The sequence below is a fragment of the Lates calcarifer genome, linkage group LG6 (assembly GCF_001640805.2).
Source record: "Lates calcarifer isolate ASB-BC8 linkage group LG6, TLL_Latcal_v3, whole genome shotgun sequence".
NCBI classification, from domain to species: Eukaryota; Metazoa; Chordata; class Actinopteri; family Centropomidae; genus Lates; species Lates calcarifer.
In genome coordinates, this window is record NC_066838.1 from 946,092 (window position 1) to 962,489 (window position 16,398).

Here is a 16,398-nt window from a genome sequence, read left to right on the forward strand (position 1 = left end):
TTACCTCTAACACCAAACACTTACAGTTTATATATATATATATGAAATCATCATGACGCTCTATAAACAGGATTGTGTATTCAATGATCAAACACTGTAACGTTTGGAAATAATAGGTCCCACACAGTGAGTGCTGCAGTTGTGGTGCTTTATTTAAGCAGTGTCTATGTGAACGTTATTTTACAGAATCACAGATTGAGGCTTCTCCTGAACACCACTCCTCTTCTATAGCACACAATTCAAACTCACCTCATCTGGCACCAAATCAGAACCCAAAGCTCTAACAATTAACAAGCAACTCTGCAACAAGTGAAGCCGAGTTAGAAGGCCCACATTGTCCTTTAGTGGGGAACTCTGGTTAGAAACAACAGCAGGCTCATTAAAAAAGGGCTGTTAAATAAAAGTAGAGATACTCAGACCTGGAGGTCTGTGATCGTGAAAGGCAGAGATAGTGACACACAGCTCCGGTATGTTTCAGGCAGGGGAGCTGCAGGTCCCTCCCCTCCCTGTGTCAGTGCAATTCACCCCCTACACTCTAACTAATAGTCTCTTATACACAAAATAGAGTTGTAAAGGCAGTTTGTTACTTTTCACATTATTTCAGCTTTTGTTGTTACTCTCCATATTTCATAATTAATACAGTATGTACACTGCTTTATAGTATTGGTGTGAAGCTCTATTTACATTTCATGTCTATTCACAAACATTTGTAGGATGTGTTCACATGTGCTGACATCAGCAGTCATATAAACAGAGTGTTTTCTACATATACACAGTCAGACTAACACTGCCTTGCATATGTTTTTATGTCATGCGCATCTATGTGCTTTGTCAAACATCAGGTTATGTAACTAAACCTAAGTACAAGGGTGCTTGAATATTCCCTGTACTGCAGCTTGTCATAAACTTTAAAAAACAGAAGCCTACAAAAATCAATAAAAGCCACCACCTTCTCAGGATTTAAGAAAAGTTAATAATCCTTCAGTCAAATTCTTAGAACAGTCAGGTGATCAGGACTCAAGCAGTAAGTAGTCCTCGTTCTCACTGGCAGGCAGCATGAGCTGCTGCTCGTAGTACAGACTCTTGGCATAGTTGATTTCTTGAGAGATTTTGATGGCGAGACTCTCACTCTTCACATGGACCTGTGGAAAGGATTGGAATAGATGGTGGTTTTAGGAATACATTTTCATTAACACGTACAATGTACTCCGTGAGTCACACAATTACTGACATCTCTAATCCAAGAAGTCTGTCACTAGCGTCTCCTGTCTCATCACCGTTATATATCATTCAGTTCCTCAAAGGCCACAAGCTAATGTTGGTAGTATCAAGCTGCACTCTGACATGTCACTTCGCCACGATGCTGTGTGTAATGCTGTGATTAATCTACACAATATTGTAGTGTTTTGAGAGCTTGGAGATGTGACATACTGTATGTGACCCCAAACAGTCAGAGCCTGCTGTCTTTAATGGCCTGTGTGACGTACAGGGGAGCAACTTTGTTTTTCTGCCTGACAACACCACCAACAAAGGTTTGTGTGTGTAATCTGGGTTTTCTGAATCAAAGTGAAGCTGGAAACATTCATGGTCACTGGTCTTTTTCCCTCAGCCTGTAGAAAAGTGATGAATGTGTAGATGAACAGCATATATATGTATGCAAAGGGTGATGTCACACCCATTTGTAAGATTCACTTGGTGTAATTGTTCTGACTAGAGAGTGAGACTCAGTATGAGGTTCACTGAAATGAAGGAAAACATCATTACTGTTTCTCTTCTCCATGTTTAAGTTGTAGAAACCTCTGTACTCTTATTGGTGAGTGTCACTGAAGAGAAGGCACAAAGTCTTTCTGCCCTGATGGGTGGGGGTGGGTATTCCAGGTGATGTATGAGTTGTCCCACTATGACACTCCACACAGGAGAAACCCAGTGACCATTTCAAAGACACAAATGTGTGGTCTGATCACGACAGGATGTCAAGAAAAAAACAACAACACAGGGATTCCTGGGTGTCTGTGTATCTTTTGGTCATTTTGATTTTCTTTTCAGAAACAGGTATTAAAAGATAATTTCAGTAAATTTCAACATGGTGTATTTCCCATAAATGTGGCTACTGTGGGTCTCTGTTGTAGAGACACAGGGAAACAAGGACCCAGGCAAAACAGGGTATAATCGGGGCAATTGCTGGGAGCCTCCTACTGTTGATCAAATAAACATGATTTTCACATGTAGGTTGGAACTATCTAACACTAATGAAGATTCTCACTTTGATGAGCACCATTGCTCCCTCTCTCTCATTCACTCTCACTCTTGTTTACACTTTTACACTCTGTTAGTCTAGTGAACTGAGAATCCACTGGCAAAGACTAACTTTGGTTTTGATGAAATAAAAAGCAAGAAAGTCAATTCTTGCACTAATGTTGATACTGGAGTACTTCTGCAACCCTGCAAACTCAAACCTGGACAAATAAAAGCAATATAATCTGGGTGGAGAGATAACAGTAGAGAGAAGTGAGGAGACAATGAAGCTGTCAATCAAACAAGCAGTCAGACGAGTGTCTCACCATGGGTTTCTGGTGGGAGGGGCCAGGAATGGCCACGCCACTGCTGGTGCTCTCAGCCTTCTTGGTGAGCTGGACATACACCTTCCCATGATCCTTAGAGACTAGACAGTGGTAGAGGTCGTCATATTTGACCTCCAGGAAGATGGCCTCACGATCCACGTAGTCCCCTGGCTTCAGGAAATAGACCACTTTGGAGGAGATGAGGACACAGTAGGTGTCGATGGGCTCCACAGCAATGAAGCTGGTGAGGGAAATGAACAATAAACAACTCAGTCTGATGGAACTGCAGGTTTTAGGATATTAGTGAAATAAGTGAGACTCACAACTCAGAATGGATGTTGTCTGTGAGGCGGAAGAGCTGCTCTTGACCATCAGCTTGCATGGCAGAGTATCGAGGCAGCAGACCCTGGGGTCCCTTACAGCAGCGAGGTTTCCTGACCCGCTGCACACTGAGCCTGAACAACGCAGAAAGAACGCAAACACTTCACACACAATACACTACACTGTTCCTCTTCAAACGGGAATAAGGACTTAGACAATTAACACAGTCATTATGTTGCTTTTCAAGCTGCATGAAACTGTCTGTTTCATGTTTGTCATTCACAGCAGATGCCTCATTAACATACAGGTTTGTTATTTCACTTTAAGTACATGTTTTCTCAGTAGAAACCTGAAAACCTCTTTGATTCAGAATAATACAGGAGGCAGAGCCATTTTTTCAGAAGCTCACATCATACAAGTAATAGACTCAACCCACCTGTGGTTACTGAGACTAGCCATGTCCCGAACTGTCTGTGCCGTTTCTGAGGCAAAGTCCAGCGCTCCAGCTACTGGTTTGGTCACAGTCCCGACCAGACCTTTACCCAGGCCTGAGAAGAAGCCGCTGACTCCGCCCTCCGTCTTCACCCCCTCCACTGTGGAGGTGATGATGCTCGTCATGCCTCCGATGATACCTGGGGGAGTGGAGGTTTATTTAAAAAGACATGCAAACTTGCAGAAATTGTAGCTTAAAGGAGAACAGATTGGCTGTGGACACAGTGTATGAATGGTGGGAGCTTTGGAGCATCTGACTGAGCTCTGGCAGAGCACAGCAGTTATTCACTGCTGGAATTCAGTGGGATACACTGAATGCCAGTGAATTAGTTCATTTGTACTGACTGATGTGCTTTTGTATACTGTATATTTGCTCTCTGGGCTAAAGAGAAATAACCCTGTGCTGATTTCATACTGTAAATTATACAGCAATTAGCCACAACATTACAGTCTGTTACTGGTTGTAATATTGCTGCTGATCTGTGTATAAGACTTCATACACATTATTTCTATGATTCACTGGGTCAGTCCAACTAACCCCTAACAGATTTCCCATTGAAACAATCAAAGATGTAGTAGAGCAGGTAGGCAGTAGACAATGACATAACTTATTCATGAACATTTTTACTATGAAGGAATTAAGCAGATTGTTAGAAACCAGTAAAAGTTATTTTTTAGGAAAGTTAGTAAATGGACTTCATTTTTTATAGCGCTTTTCTAGTTTTAAAAATCACTCAAACCACTTTACACTATAAGTTACATTCACCCAGTCACACACACATTCATACAGTGCCTGTATATCCAGAGCACTTCTCTAACACACACACACAAATAAATACAATGATGATACTTTGACATACGGGCTGGAGGAGCTGGGGATTTAAAAACCAACCCTCTGAGTAATGGTCAGTCCACTCTACCTCCTGTCCCTGCATTCCAAAATATTTTACTACATAATGCATCACCTGAGATTATGTCAAGTTAACTAACTGACTAGTGTCAGCATTTTTCTCAAATACTACAGGCTTAATTAACGGTGTAAAACATTCTTTTTATCCAAATCCATCAGTTTCCATGTCTGTCAGCTGTCAGTAAGTAACACACTGAAACATCTGTGCAGTTATTCAATCCTAAACACACTTTAACAGTAAGTTAAGATGTTTTACCTTAAGGCAGGCATTTATGCTGACCAAATCATCGGTGCTCACAGCCAATTCTGTACCTTTGCTATTTGGTAAATGGACTTCATTTATACACTGCTTTCCTAGTCATGTCAACCACTCAAAGCACTTTACACAGCAGGTCACATTCATCCATTGACATACACATACATTCATATAGCACTAAGCAAATTTAGAGTGCTCCAACACACACATTTACACAGCAGTGGTATACCATTAGGGTTCAGGCTCTTGCCCAAGGATACTCTGGCATGCAGACTGGAGGTGGGCCCGTGGTCCTACACCATTTGTACCCTAAACTATTTGTGGAGTTTAGGCTACTGAAACAACGGTTTCTAAACCTCCATGTACACATGCATCTCATAAACTTGTTAATATTCATTTTTTTTTCATATGTCTGTGAGTTTTTCTGTTTACGCATTCACATTCTGTATGCTGCTCCTCACCTTTCAAAGTTTCAAAATGCCAAAAAAAGTGCACAGTTAATAATTTACTAGCTTTTTCATCCACCCACCCCCAAAATGAGATTTTTAGTTCAGGAGTCCCTATGCGCTAATTTAGATACTCTAAACAATTCTTTTTTTCTGGCTGAACTGTAACCAGACAAAGAAATGTTTCCAGGTTGTACCATGAGCCAGTCCATGGATCCCTGCTACCAGGTGCTCTCCACTGGTGGCTCCGTGGTATCTGATGTACTCTCGCTCACTCTGGTGTCGGTTATCCATGGTCTTCCCCAACCCATCGGATAAAGTCCCTGCAAACTAACACACAGAGAACAGGAGGAGGTTTGCACTGCATGGCTTCTACCACTATTTACAACTATCACACGTTTTTGACTCTTTTTTTTACACGTATATGTTCATGTGTATATTCAGAAGGTAGACACTTAACTTAGACAACTGTACAATGCCACAGCCAAGCAATTCATTAAAATAAGTCTTTGTGATGCAGTAGTGTGTACAAAACAGAATGCTGTAAAACATAGTGACATTACAGGAGAAAAATCAAACACAAAAGAGAGTCAGTTTATACACAAGAAGAGATGTACCTTTGCAGCAGAGTTAGACACACCATGGGTCACATTGCGTATGAGACCACCCACATTGCCGTACTTGATGAGCTCAGACACACCCTCAGTGACATCATTGAGGAGACCCATTGGATTTCCCAGGAAGTCCACAGAGCCCAGGATCTGAGCTGCTTGGCTGATCAGCTCCTTCAGACAGGAAACACCACACAGTAATGATCTGTCTGTCTACAGCATCACATGACACACCTGTGTATGTTAAATCCTTCCACACAGCACCTCATTGGTGTGAAAATTAACTTTCCTTTGCAAAAATATGCAGACTTTACAAAAGAGTTTGTAGATTTTTATTTCTAAAATGTAATTGTTACAATTTTATTTTTACTATGCATCCACTACTCCTATTGAAATGTTGTGACATAATGTCTACCTGCTACAAAAAATGTTTCTTTTACTGATTTAGAATAAACACTGGGATCATTAATATTATGGTATATATAATAAAAAGAAAAAAGAAACACTATTAGTTAAAAAAAGGAAACAGAATATGGCTTTTGGCTTAAATGCAAATACAAGTGTTTATACCAGCTACAATGCATTTGATTGTTGAGGTGGATGTGGTCTGTCTTGGTATAGACTTTTCCATTGTCCATTTCAACACTATAAGACATCTGACCATGCAATAACAGTGGAAAAAAGATTTGGAACTACTTCTGTAGAAGTGAGGACTTGACTCATTTCACCAATTTAAAACATTGGGCAATTGTGGCTTGTGCAAAGGTTTGGGCACCTTACCAAGTCACTACTTAATAACCTCTCCTTTGGCAGATATCACAACTTAATAGAATTGTTTCTTAAAGCTAGATAGTAGCCTGTGGCAGAAGAGAAGTGTGTGTCCCTCTTACCTCTCTGAAGTGCTTGAGGATGTCATTGATGATGATCTCCTGGGTCTCATATGGGTGCACTCTAGTGAAAGGGTACATGTTGATGACAGCGTCTTCAAAGCGAACCAGAGGAAAGCCCAGGGTGCCTTTCAAAGCCTGTAGCAACAAAAAAGCAGTTGCATGACTTGATCCATAGATGGACAAAATTTAACTGGATGGTCTTGTCTTGTCTATTTTCAACCACATAATGATGACTTTTGACACGTATATAGTATTATTCATATGAATATCTGTGCTCCAAAATGATTTTATTGAGTCTGACTAAGGGAAAAAGAGTGGTTTTAGAAATGAAGAAAAAAATGACCATGTTAGATTACCTTCAGATCGGGAGGCAGCTTGTGAGATGTGAAGACACTCAGTTTGACTTGAGGGAGACTGATCTTCAGGTTCTCAAAGTAGTAACGTTTCGGGAGGTCCTGCATCCTCACTGGGCTTCTCATGGAGGTTTTCATCCAACTTCTCCAGCTCTGCATTCATTGTAATTATGATATATATTTTTACTTTTAAGCAAATAACAACTGTTTACTCACAGCGTCACACAGATACTGACAGTCACATTCAACTAATAACCCACCAGCCTCAGTCTGTCCATATCCAAAGAAACTGAGCAGCTTGAGCAGCAGTTTCTCCTCGATGATGACAGTGAAGCGCCGGGCCGTCACCATGAGGTGCTGTGAACACGTCAGGGTTACATCGTTAGTCACATGAATCTGGCATCATCTAGTGCATCAGAAATGCCTGGTTTGTGATGTGCACAAGAAACCAGCATTATGGGGATTTTGTGAAGACTCAAATTTTCTGTAGCACACAGTGACTGAATGTGATACAGCAGAGATTCTGTGTGTGCCACTCACACTCACTCACCTTAAAAAGATCAGTGAGCATGAGGTTGCTGGGAACCTTGACAGAGTTGACCTGCAGGGCCGGGCCAGTGTCATTGACACTGCTGTCACTGCAACTGGGAGTGACACACAACATCACAGGCTGGGTGGTGCCCAGCAATTGGTTGTCCACCTGATAACCAGAGCATGACAGACAGATTTATACAACACAGCCTTGACTGGATGTAAGAGTTACATGAATCATTAAGAGAAATATATGAGTATCGATCAGCCTTTATTTTCACAGGAAGCCCCTGATTCAAACAGCACAATGTACAGGACTGCAGTAATAGCAACCAGGTGATTTCACATGCTGTCAAATCAGCTGATCAACACCAAATGTTTCCTGCTGAATGGGATCGTGGTGGATATGCTGATGGACTGAGTCGGTCTTCCTGACAGTGGTCTTCAATATTTGCCACAGCAGCCATAGCGTTACCCTTTGTGTTTCCATTACACTTTCACATTCACATTCAGCAGAGCTATATGTACAATATGTTTACTTTTCTCTTTCTGTTTCATTGTTTTATTACTAACATGTGAATTTGAATGTTCTGATAGCTGCAGTGAGCTCACCTGGATGCTCTGAATGCTGAGCTCCAACACCTCATTGGCAGCAGTGCGAGTGAAGTGGACATCTATGCCAGACAGTGTAATAAACACAAGCTCCTCAGGAACCTTGTTGACTAGAGACACACCCAGACCTTCATCTAAGTTCACCAACACCTGCAAATGAATACAAAGGAGGAATACAAAGGAGGATAGGTTTCTCTGAAAGAAAATTACTGTAATACCCAATGAGCTTCAGCACCTGCTCTCAGACACAGATTTTTTTTTTTAATATAACAAATCAAACAAGGAACAAATATGATTAAAAACATATTAAAGTGTGATAATTCTGATTTTATTGCTAGGCATGAATGTCAGTGACAAACCCTGGTGCATGTCAAATGTTTCCATGAAACTATTTCTTTTTTACTATTCGAACCTCCAGCTCCTGCTCAGGTTCTCTCTTCTTCGCATCCTCTTTGCTCCTGTCCTGTTCTGTGCTGGGTGAGCTGCGGATCATTCTCCTCTGGTTGAAGTCACTGATCTACAAACAGCAGAAATGATTAGCTTCATCATCACTGTAAGTGAAAGGCAGATGTTATCAGAGCACCAAAGATCTTTTATATTTTGTAGAAAGTCTGTCTGTTAACTGCTTTATACTGTATGAGCACAAAATTCTGTAGCTCAGGAAAACCAAAGATAGAGAGTACAATCTGCAAACAGTGTGAGCAAAATGAACAAAACATGCGATAATTAAACAGTTTATTGCATTGCATTTAAATGAACTAAAATTCTTATGTTAATGTTAGAAGTATTACAAAGTATTAAATGGCACAACTAAACACAAAGTCATCAATTTGTAACTAAATGTGTTATTTTGTGCTGGTGGTGTCACCATGTGCTCTTAGGAATGTAAAATGGAATGCTTATGTACTTAAACTTTATCTTCTTTATATCCTTGTTCCAGAAGCTGGGCTTCAATAGTCTTTTTTTATCCCATGTATAAAAAGGTCCAAACATAGGACACTGTTACTATTGTTTCTATTCTGTTATGTTAAGTAATATAGGCCCATTCTCAATCACTCAGAAAAGACAACAATTTAAAACAATGAATTAACAGTGAACATAACTAAAACACTACTATGTTAAATGTATTTATTTAATTTTCTCCAAAATTAAAATGAACTCATATTTAAGGTTTACCAGGACAAACACACAAAACAAAACAAATCAAAAAAGGAGATCTGACTCCATTTACAGGACGTTTCATGTCTTGTTTTCATGCACAATGATGGATATTAATTTTCAATAAGCAGCCAAAACCTGTCCATTAAGTTGTTAGTCAAGCACCGTTCAGTGTGATTTCAGTTTGGTTGGTGGACTCAGATTCAGTCGTCTCATGCTGTGTTGAGGGCAGAGATCTATCAGTATTTCTTTCAACTGTTTAATGTCAATATTTCCATTGCTGCTGTTAGAATCTGCAGTTCTACAAATCTAATAATTTATGTATGTATGTATGTATGCCAAAACTATTTGTTTTGTTACCATTAGTTCTATGAACAGTCAAGCCAAAAAGGAACAAAAGGCCAGCTGAATGAAATATTTTGTCTAAAATATTTTGATTGAGGTTTAGATTCACAAAACAATATACGTGAAAGAGTAGCTCAGGATCAGTGCTGTTAGTGTTGAAAGATAATTATTCCCTTTGAGTCTTACTGGGTTTTATTCTCACCTGCAGGACACGTGTGGGCCCGTCTGGCAGCACCTGGACTGACAGCACCCCAGAACCAGGTCTCATCTTCTGGTTGATGAACTGCTGCTCAGGGCCAGGCTCCAGCAGCCCTGAGTCTGGTCCCAGCACCACCTCTGCTCCATCATACAGGCCCACCACACCACCCTTCACCTGAAGAGTACAAGTCATATACTGAAAATAAAACTGAGGAAAATTATAGGGGAAAAAATCAAGAAACTATGACAGAACATATGGACTGTCAACTACACCAACACTAAACTCTCAGAAGCTTCTCAGACACTTTCACTTTTTGCTGACTATGCTGTGTTGTAGATTTAATTGTAAATAGAAAAAACTGCCTTTTTGCTAATCAGCCTGCACTGATGCTGCCACTATCATGCTTCACTGTAAGGATGGTATTATCCCAGTGTTGATCAGTGCCTGGTGTTCACCAGACATCGTGCTTTGAGCTCTGCCCAAACAATTACATTTTTGTCTCATCAGACCACAGAATCCTTTTCCTCTTGCGTCCGTCCTTTAAAAGCTGTTTGGAAAACCCCAAGCAGGCTGTCATATGGTTTCCATCTAGCCACTCCCACAAAGGCCTGACTGATTGAGTGCTGCTGAGTTGGTCCTCTCCTGCCTCTTTATGGTACCTCTGATGCTCTATTGGAGAGACCATGGGGTAGTTGGTCACCTCTCTGACCAGCGCCCTTCTTGCCTGGTTATTCAGTTTGACCTGACGGCCAACACTAGGAAGAGTCCAGATGGTCCCTAACTTTTTCCACTATACAATTATTGACGCAGCTGCATTTCTGGGAACATTTAAATCTTTACAAATAGTTGATACCCTTGCTCTAACATATGCCACAATTTTATTGCTGAGATCTAAAGAGAGTTCTTTGGACTTCATGGTTTGGTTTTTGACCTGATATGCAGTCTGAATTGTCTGACCTTATGTATACAACTGTATGGCTTTCTGTGGACTCCAATCTACATTTTGCAGTGTCACAGCAAAGTGTCTGAATGCTTTTACACATGAGGGATTTCAGCTACTGTATCAACATAGCTTGGAGCACCCACCTGTACTACCAGCCGGGGAAGGCCGCAGGTCAGCATGCCTGAGCTGAAGTACCATGTTTGGGTGGTGCTGCGACGTGAGTCTGGTCTCCTAAGCATCAAAGGCTCAAAACTGGGACAGGAGAAAAGACAGGGAGAGACATCCCTCTTAGATTCCATTGTCCATGATAGATTTTCTGTCAGTTTTCCAGTGTCCAAAACTGACTGTGAATGACTCCTGAGAGAATAATCTGTTGTGTTGAGCATATGGTCACACTACAGCTGCACACAGTACAAACCTGTTATCACTAACGGCTGCAAGGCCGGCGATGTCCAGCACTAAAGATGAGTCCAGTGGGCGTGGCTGGGCTGGCTTGCTCTGTGGTGGAGATGAGCCTTCGTGACAGAGCATGCCAGTGCCAGTCATCCTCCATAGCTGGGAGCGCTTTCCTGGCTCCTACACAACAATCAATGTACATGTTACTACACATTCATTAATGAGCTTTATCTCTTTATCTCAATAATCAGTTCATCTTTCATTAAAAAAAAATTGCTAATCCAGAGCCTAAGGCAACATCTTCAAATGCTTTAATTTTTGCAGCCAACAGTCAGATTCTGACTTTACAAACACATAAAGAATAGAAAAACAACTCATGCTCACACTAGAGAAACTTGAAGCAGAGAATATTTGGCATTTTTTCTTGACTTAATTCACCAAATGAGCAATTCAGCACTCGTTTGCTTTCCATCTTCTCCTCTAAACTGACACAACAGTAACAATACTGAAACAGTCAGTGCTTTTTCCTACTTTGAAAGGCAATGGTTTGAGAAAAATGAAAGAAGATGAAAAGAAAGAAAATGGTTTTGGAGAACCCCCACCACATTTAGATAAGGTTTGCTGATGCTGGGTCATGTTAAACTAAAAACAGTACCTTCTTTTTCAGGATGACTCTTTGAGTTTTGGTGTCCACATCAAGAACTAGTTCAGCACAGCTCACCAAACGCTTCTTCCCAGGTCTCGTCTCAGCATTCCTGCATCAACAGTACGATACTGCTTATCTTCATGGCTTTCACTTTTCTATATGATAAAACTTAATTATATAAAATTCTGTTCTCATTAGTTAGTCATGACATTGCTCCATACTGTGAGAAAGTGTGTGTGGCTGCGATGTAGATGAAGTTCTCATAGTAGAGCTTGTTGTATTCTCTGAAGAAGTTCATGTCAGCAGTGACCTCTGAGGATCCCGCCCCTTTCACAGTCAGTGTGAGGTAGGGCGGCAACGTGGGCTCATCACAGGCGTAGTCTAACTCGGAGCCTGCCTTCACCTCAGTGTGCAGCCGGATGTCAGCCACACCATGCTGCCAGAACTGGATAGGCACCTGAGGGGGTTCAAATAGTAGAATCTATTATATGTATTCTATTTGGTTTTTAATATTTTGTCTGACTGAGCAAAAAATCCATTAATAATGCCCACTTTACATAGTGACAATTAATCACATCTACACCAAAAAGACACAGAGCTCATGGAGAGAGATCAGTCTAGCAGGTGATTCAGGCACAGGCCTCCTCCTTAACAGGTCATGTGACTGCAGCTGTCACCACAGTGGTTACCTCAGAAATGTTGTCAATGCGGAATGGTGGTGGCAGCTGGTCAGTGTCAGTGAATGAAATCTGGTAGGTGGCTCCCTTCAGGGTGATCTCAGTCCGCAGGAAGAAACAGTTTCCCAGTGTATCCCTGTTCAAACCAAGATCCACTTAAAACCTGTCAAATACTTCACTCAGTCACTCTAGTGATGATGCATGTAGAGTTGGTGGAATTTGTTTTCAGTATAAGATGGAAAAAAATGCAGAGTACACAGGTTCAGTAGCACAGCATATAGGCAGACTTAAATTATTACACAGTAAATAACAGCAACAATATTCTTTGGTGGACAATGAAGAGTGACAGGTGTCATAAAGCACGGATCTGGTTAACTATGGATACATACGGGTTACACTTACACATTCAACCACCTTTTTCAAGTTCAAGTTAAACTGTATGAAAATTATACCAGACAGTGTGATTATAGAGTATATTCTGCAACTAAAATGCATTATAATTTTAAAAGGGAAGCAAACATGAATTTAAACAGCAGCTTAAAGGGTCAGTGTATGAATAAATTACATTTGTTATATTTGTAGCTCACCTCATGTTGACATGGAAGGACTTTGGTTTATTGACCTCGAAGCCTCCGGACCAGGTGCAGTTGGGGGTATCCATGAGGCGCACACACAGTAGCTGGTCATAGTCATTGCGAGGCCAGTGGAAGACAACACTGGAGCCTGGCAGGGTTGAGATGTAACCCTCTGGGTTGGCGGTACCCTTGGACAAATGTATTCATTAATGACCTCTGTCTGTATTGTATTCAATGTCCCCCTGTAGGTAAATCTGGGGGAAGGGCTACAGACAGAGCTTTCCTACAACACATACTTTGACTTGGCTCTGTAGTTGTGTGTGCAGGTTCACTAGAATCGCTTACTTCATGATTCACTTAGTCACTGAGCAGAACTATTGTTCATTACCCAACAGCATGGAACAAAGGTTTCCAACTGGAATCTAACATGGGGTTTTCTTGGCAATTTGCTTTTATTAGATCAAACTGGAGATTCAGACAGGAAATGGTGAAAGAGAGATGGAGGGGCAGGAAACAAAGGTCCTTGGCCCTAACTGGAGATGTTCCAATTCCTGTATAATGTGTGTGTCTTGACCAGTTGGCTAGAAAACAGTTAATTTTAAAAGTTAAATCCTCACCTTTCCTCTCGCAAACTCTCTCTGAGCGAAGGCCAGTTTGTGTGTAGAGCGATTGTCCAGCAGGTAGCGTGGGGCAAAGGTCACGATATGAGTGTCCCTGTAGCGCCCTTTCCCTTTCCGCACACTGATGCCTGTGATTTAATAACAGGAATTTTATTAAACTCATCTGTCCTGGCTGCAGCAAAGTTTAGAGAGCCAGAACTTTGAAGAGGTGCTGAATACATTCAAATGCATTTCCACAAATCAGTTCATTGCTTTTTTCTTTTTACATGCCTTTGAAAAATAGGTAACACCAATTCATTAAAATGATCTTCCCTGATCGTAATCCTGTGGTCTGAAAATCAAGATCAGGGCTGATCCTTTGTCCCGTCCGATACACAGGATCAGCCCTGATTTTGTCCCTGTGTACTGGACACCATTAAATCAGAAAATAGTTCAGTTAGTGCTATCCATTTGTAGGGATTGTGAATATTCCAACTTGCCTATGTTGTAGATAAGGCCAGGTCTGTTCCCATGCTGTATAACTTTCACTGCCCTCACTCCACTCCCTCCATCCAGGGAGAAGCCCTGGCACCAGCCTGGAACTCCGTCTGGGTGGATTCCTTTTCCAATCCGCATAGTACACCTAGGGCCCAGATAGATGGGGAAAAGATGTAATGCAAGAATAGATGAATAAATATAGTTGCAAGCGGCAATTTACAGGTTTTAACCCTTTTTACAGTTACAGTTGGAGGAGGGTCAATCAGCTCAACAGAGTTGGGAGATGTGAATGGAACTCTTGAGTATGCTCAGGACATAGGATGGCATCTTGAGCTATGTGCACTTATGTAATAGGCCACGCCCATATTCAATCAACATGATACTGTCATAATTCTGTCAACCAGGTTTTGACGTATATATTGGTGACATTTGTGGTGCCCCTTATGGGTCAGCACCAAAATGCTCTGATTCATAATCCTAACCACGGACTGAAGATATGTACCAAAATTTATCATGACTGGACATGTTATGGTTATGTTATGGTTATGTTATGGTAATGTTATAGCCAGTATTTGCCAAGCCCCATCCCTTGCACAGATATTTTGGTCTGTGGTGGTCATGTTTTTCAACAAAATGTCTATTTCCCTCACCCAAGGCTGTGTAAACTGGTGCTAATAAAGTAAAGTTTAGTTTTATATAATTTACTCTTTTTCAAATTAAGCAAATTAATCATGATGGAATTTTATGACCCAAGGGGCTTTTTTTTTAAGTGCACTAAGCTGCACATGTGTATCAAATTTCAAGTCAATCAGACTTAAGGTGTGGGTGGCATGATCTTTCAAACATTAAATTTGTGGGCCTGAATTACAGTGCCACCATGTGGCTGACTTATTCATATTTTTTGGGAAGTACATGCACATTATTTCCAGTTCCTGAGCTAAGTCTCATGCTTCTACCTTATTCCAGCTCATGGCAATTTGAGCCACGGCAGAAAACAAACTAAAATAATAACCTGGGTTAATTTCAAAGGTCTTCTACCCCTTTGGGGTTGAAACCCTAATAAACTGGGACAAACACAATAAGGAAGATGTCTGTTGGATAGAACACTATTCACTATGACATTATGTAGTGTCAGGATAACAAAATGAAGTGGTCTGGTCACACACTCACATAGCAGGCTGCTCCTTGTCAGTATAGCAGAATAGCAATGGGCTGAGGCTTCGGGCCAACTCATGCTCCTCAAACTGACCAGCTGCATCAGCTTTGCCATTGTCCTGACGGAAAATTAATGGCAGACCTAATAGAGGAAAAAGCAATAAATGTATTAGGTATTTTCTCATGAAATCAGTGCAATTACATATTTTTTCTCAATACTTTATTTTACATGTTTTCATTAGGCAATAATATAGTAGTAGGAACAATGCAGTATAGCTGCAAGCAGCAATTGGCAGGTTCTAACCATTTTGTACTCGACAGAAGGAGGCAGCTAAAATGGACAAAATTTTGAAAGTTTAATTCTGTTTTATGAAAGAGTGAGACCAAGCGCACACTTGTTTCACCATCACAAGCCTGCAACATTTCAGTAACTATTCAATCAGAGTTTAAGTGTGAATGCTCATTTATGATAGAAATATGTCATTTCAACCTGAAAGACCCTAGACCAAATTTGGTTTTGATAAAGTCAAAACTGAAAAAGGTTTTTAAAATTATGCAAATAAAAAAAATCCATCATCGTGTACAACAGTAATTTTTGATAACATAGACAACATTACCAGTCTTGTTGATGAGCCAGTAGGGGGCAGAAATCAGGATCTTCAGTGCCCCCTGTGCCCGCAGGATGATTCGGATGGTGAGACAAAGGAGACGTTTGTTGGTGTCATACAGCCGCATGCGTACCACATAGTTCTGAGTCCCAGGAGGAATCAGCAGTTCTTTGCACATGGGGAAGTTCTCCAGTAGGACTCCTGAATGACACACATCATCAACACCAGGCGTGAGAATACAGACAATGTTTAGGAAATAATCTCCAGTGACTAAAGTTTGGCCAGTCCTGACCTAGCTCCATGTTCTGTGAGGTGTCGGCTGCATGAAGTACGGCTTCTTTTCCTGGCTTCAGTGAGCCTCTGATGGATGTTCCTTTGATATAGTAGTTGAGGTCACATGGCAACAGGTTGGCCAGCACCATGGTGGGCAGCAGGTAGATGGTGTGACCTGGCTGTCGATAGATCTGCTTTGCACTGCCAGAAACTCTCTTGGCTGGCTGCTGGTCTGGGTAGTTCTCCTTTTTGATGACAACACAAAACCTGCAAGATGCAGAAAAATTAGGGGAACGGTACAACATACGAGAACAACAACATCCAACAACAAAATGTCACAGTA

The 16,398-nt window shown here is 41.1% G+C and overlaps 1 protein-coding gene across 1 annotated transcript in view; it reads right to left on the reverse strand.

Moving 5' to 3' along the window:
* Positions 1-134: 134 nt before the first annotated feature.
* vps13d (vacuolar protein sorting 13 homolog D) overlaps positions 135-16,398 on the reverse strand; it is a 57,900-nt gene continuing 41,636 nt past the window's right edge. Inside the window, 25 exon segments of the mRNA XM_051070976.1 lie at positions 135-1,142; positions 2,562-2,802; positions 2,885-3,016; positions 3,319-3,514; positions 5,184-5,316; positions 5,604-5,771; positions 6,488-6,622; positions 6,844-6,939; positions 6,941-6,993; positions 7,101-7,197; positions 7,391-7,540; positions 7,984-8,133; positions 8,396-8,500; positions 9,689-9,859; positions 10,772-10,880; positions 11,047-11,204; positions 11,680-11,779; positions 11,892-12,127; positions 12,360-12,483; positions 12,935-13,110; positions 13,540-13,670; positions 14,022-14,164; positions 15,190-15,316; positions 15,792-15,983; positions 16,075-16,322. Coding sequence (XP_050926933.1) covers positions 1,011-1,142; positions 2,562-2,802; positions 2,885-3,016; positions 3,319-3,514; positions 5,184-5,316; positions 5,604-5,771; positions 6,488-6,622; positions 6,844-6,939; positions 6,941-6,993; positions 7,101-7,197; positions 7,391-7,540; positions 7,984-8,133; positions 8,396-8,500; positions 9,689-9,859; positions 10,772-10,880; positions 11,047-11,204; positions 11,680-11,779; positions 11,892-12,127; positions 12,360-12,483; positions 12,935-13,110; positions 13,540-13,670; positions 14,022-14,164; positions 15,190-15,316; positions 15,792-15,983; positions 16,075-16,322 — 3,703 coding nt within the window. The 3' untranslated portion in view covers positions 135-1,010.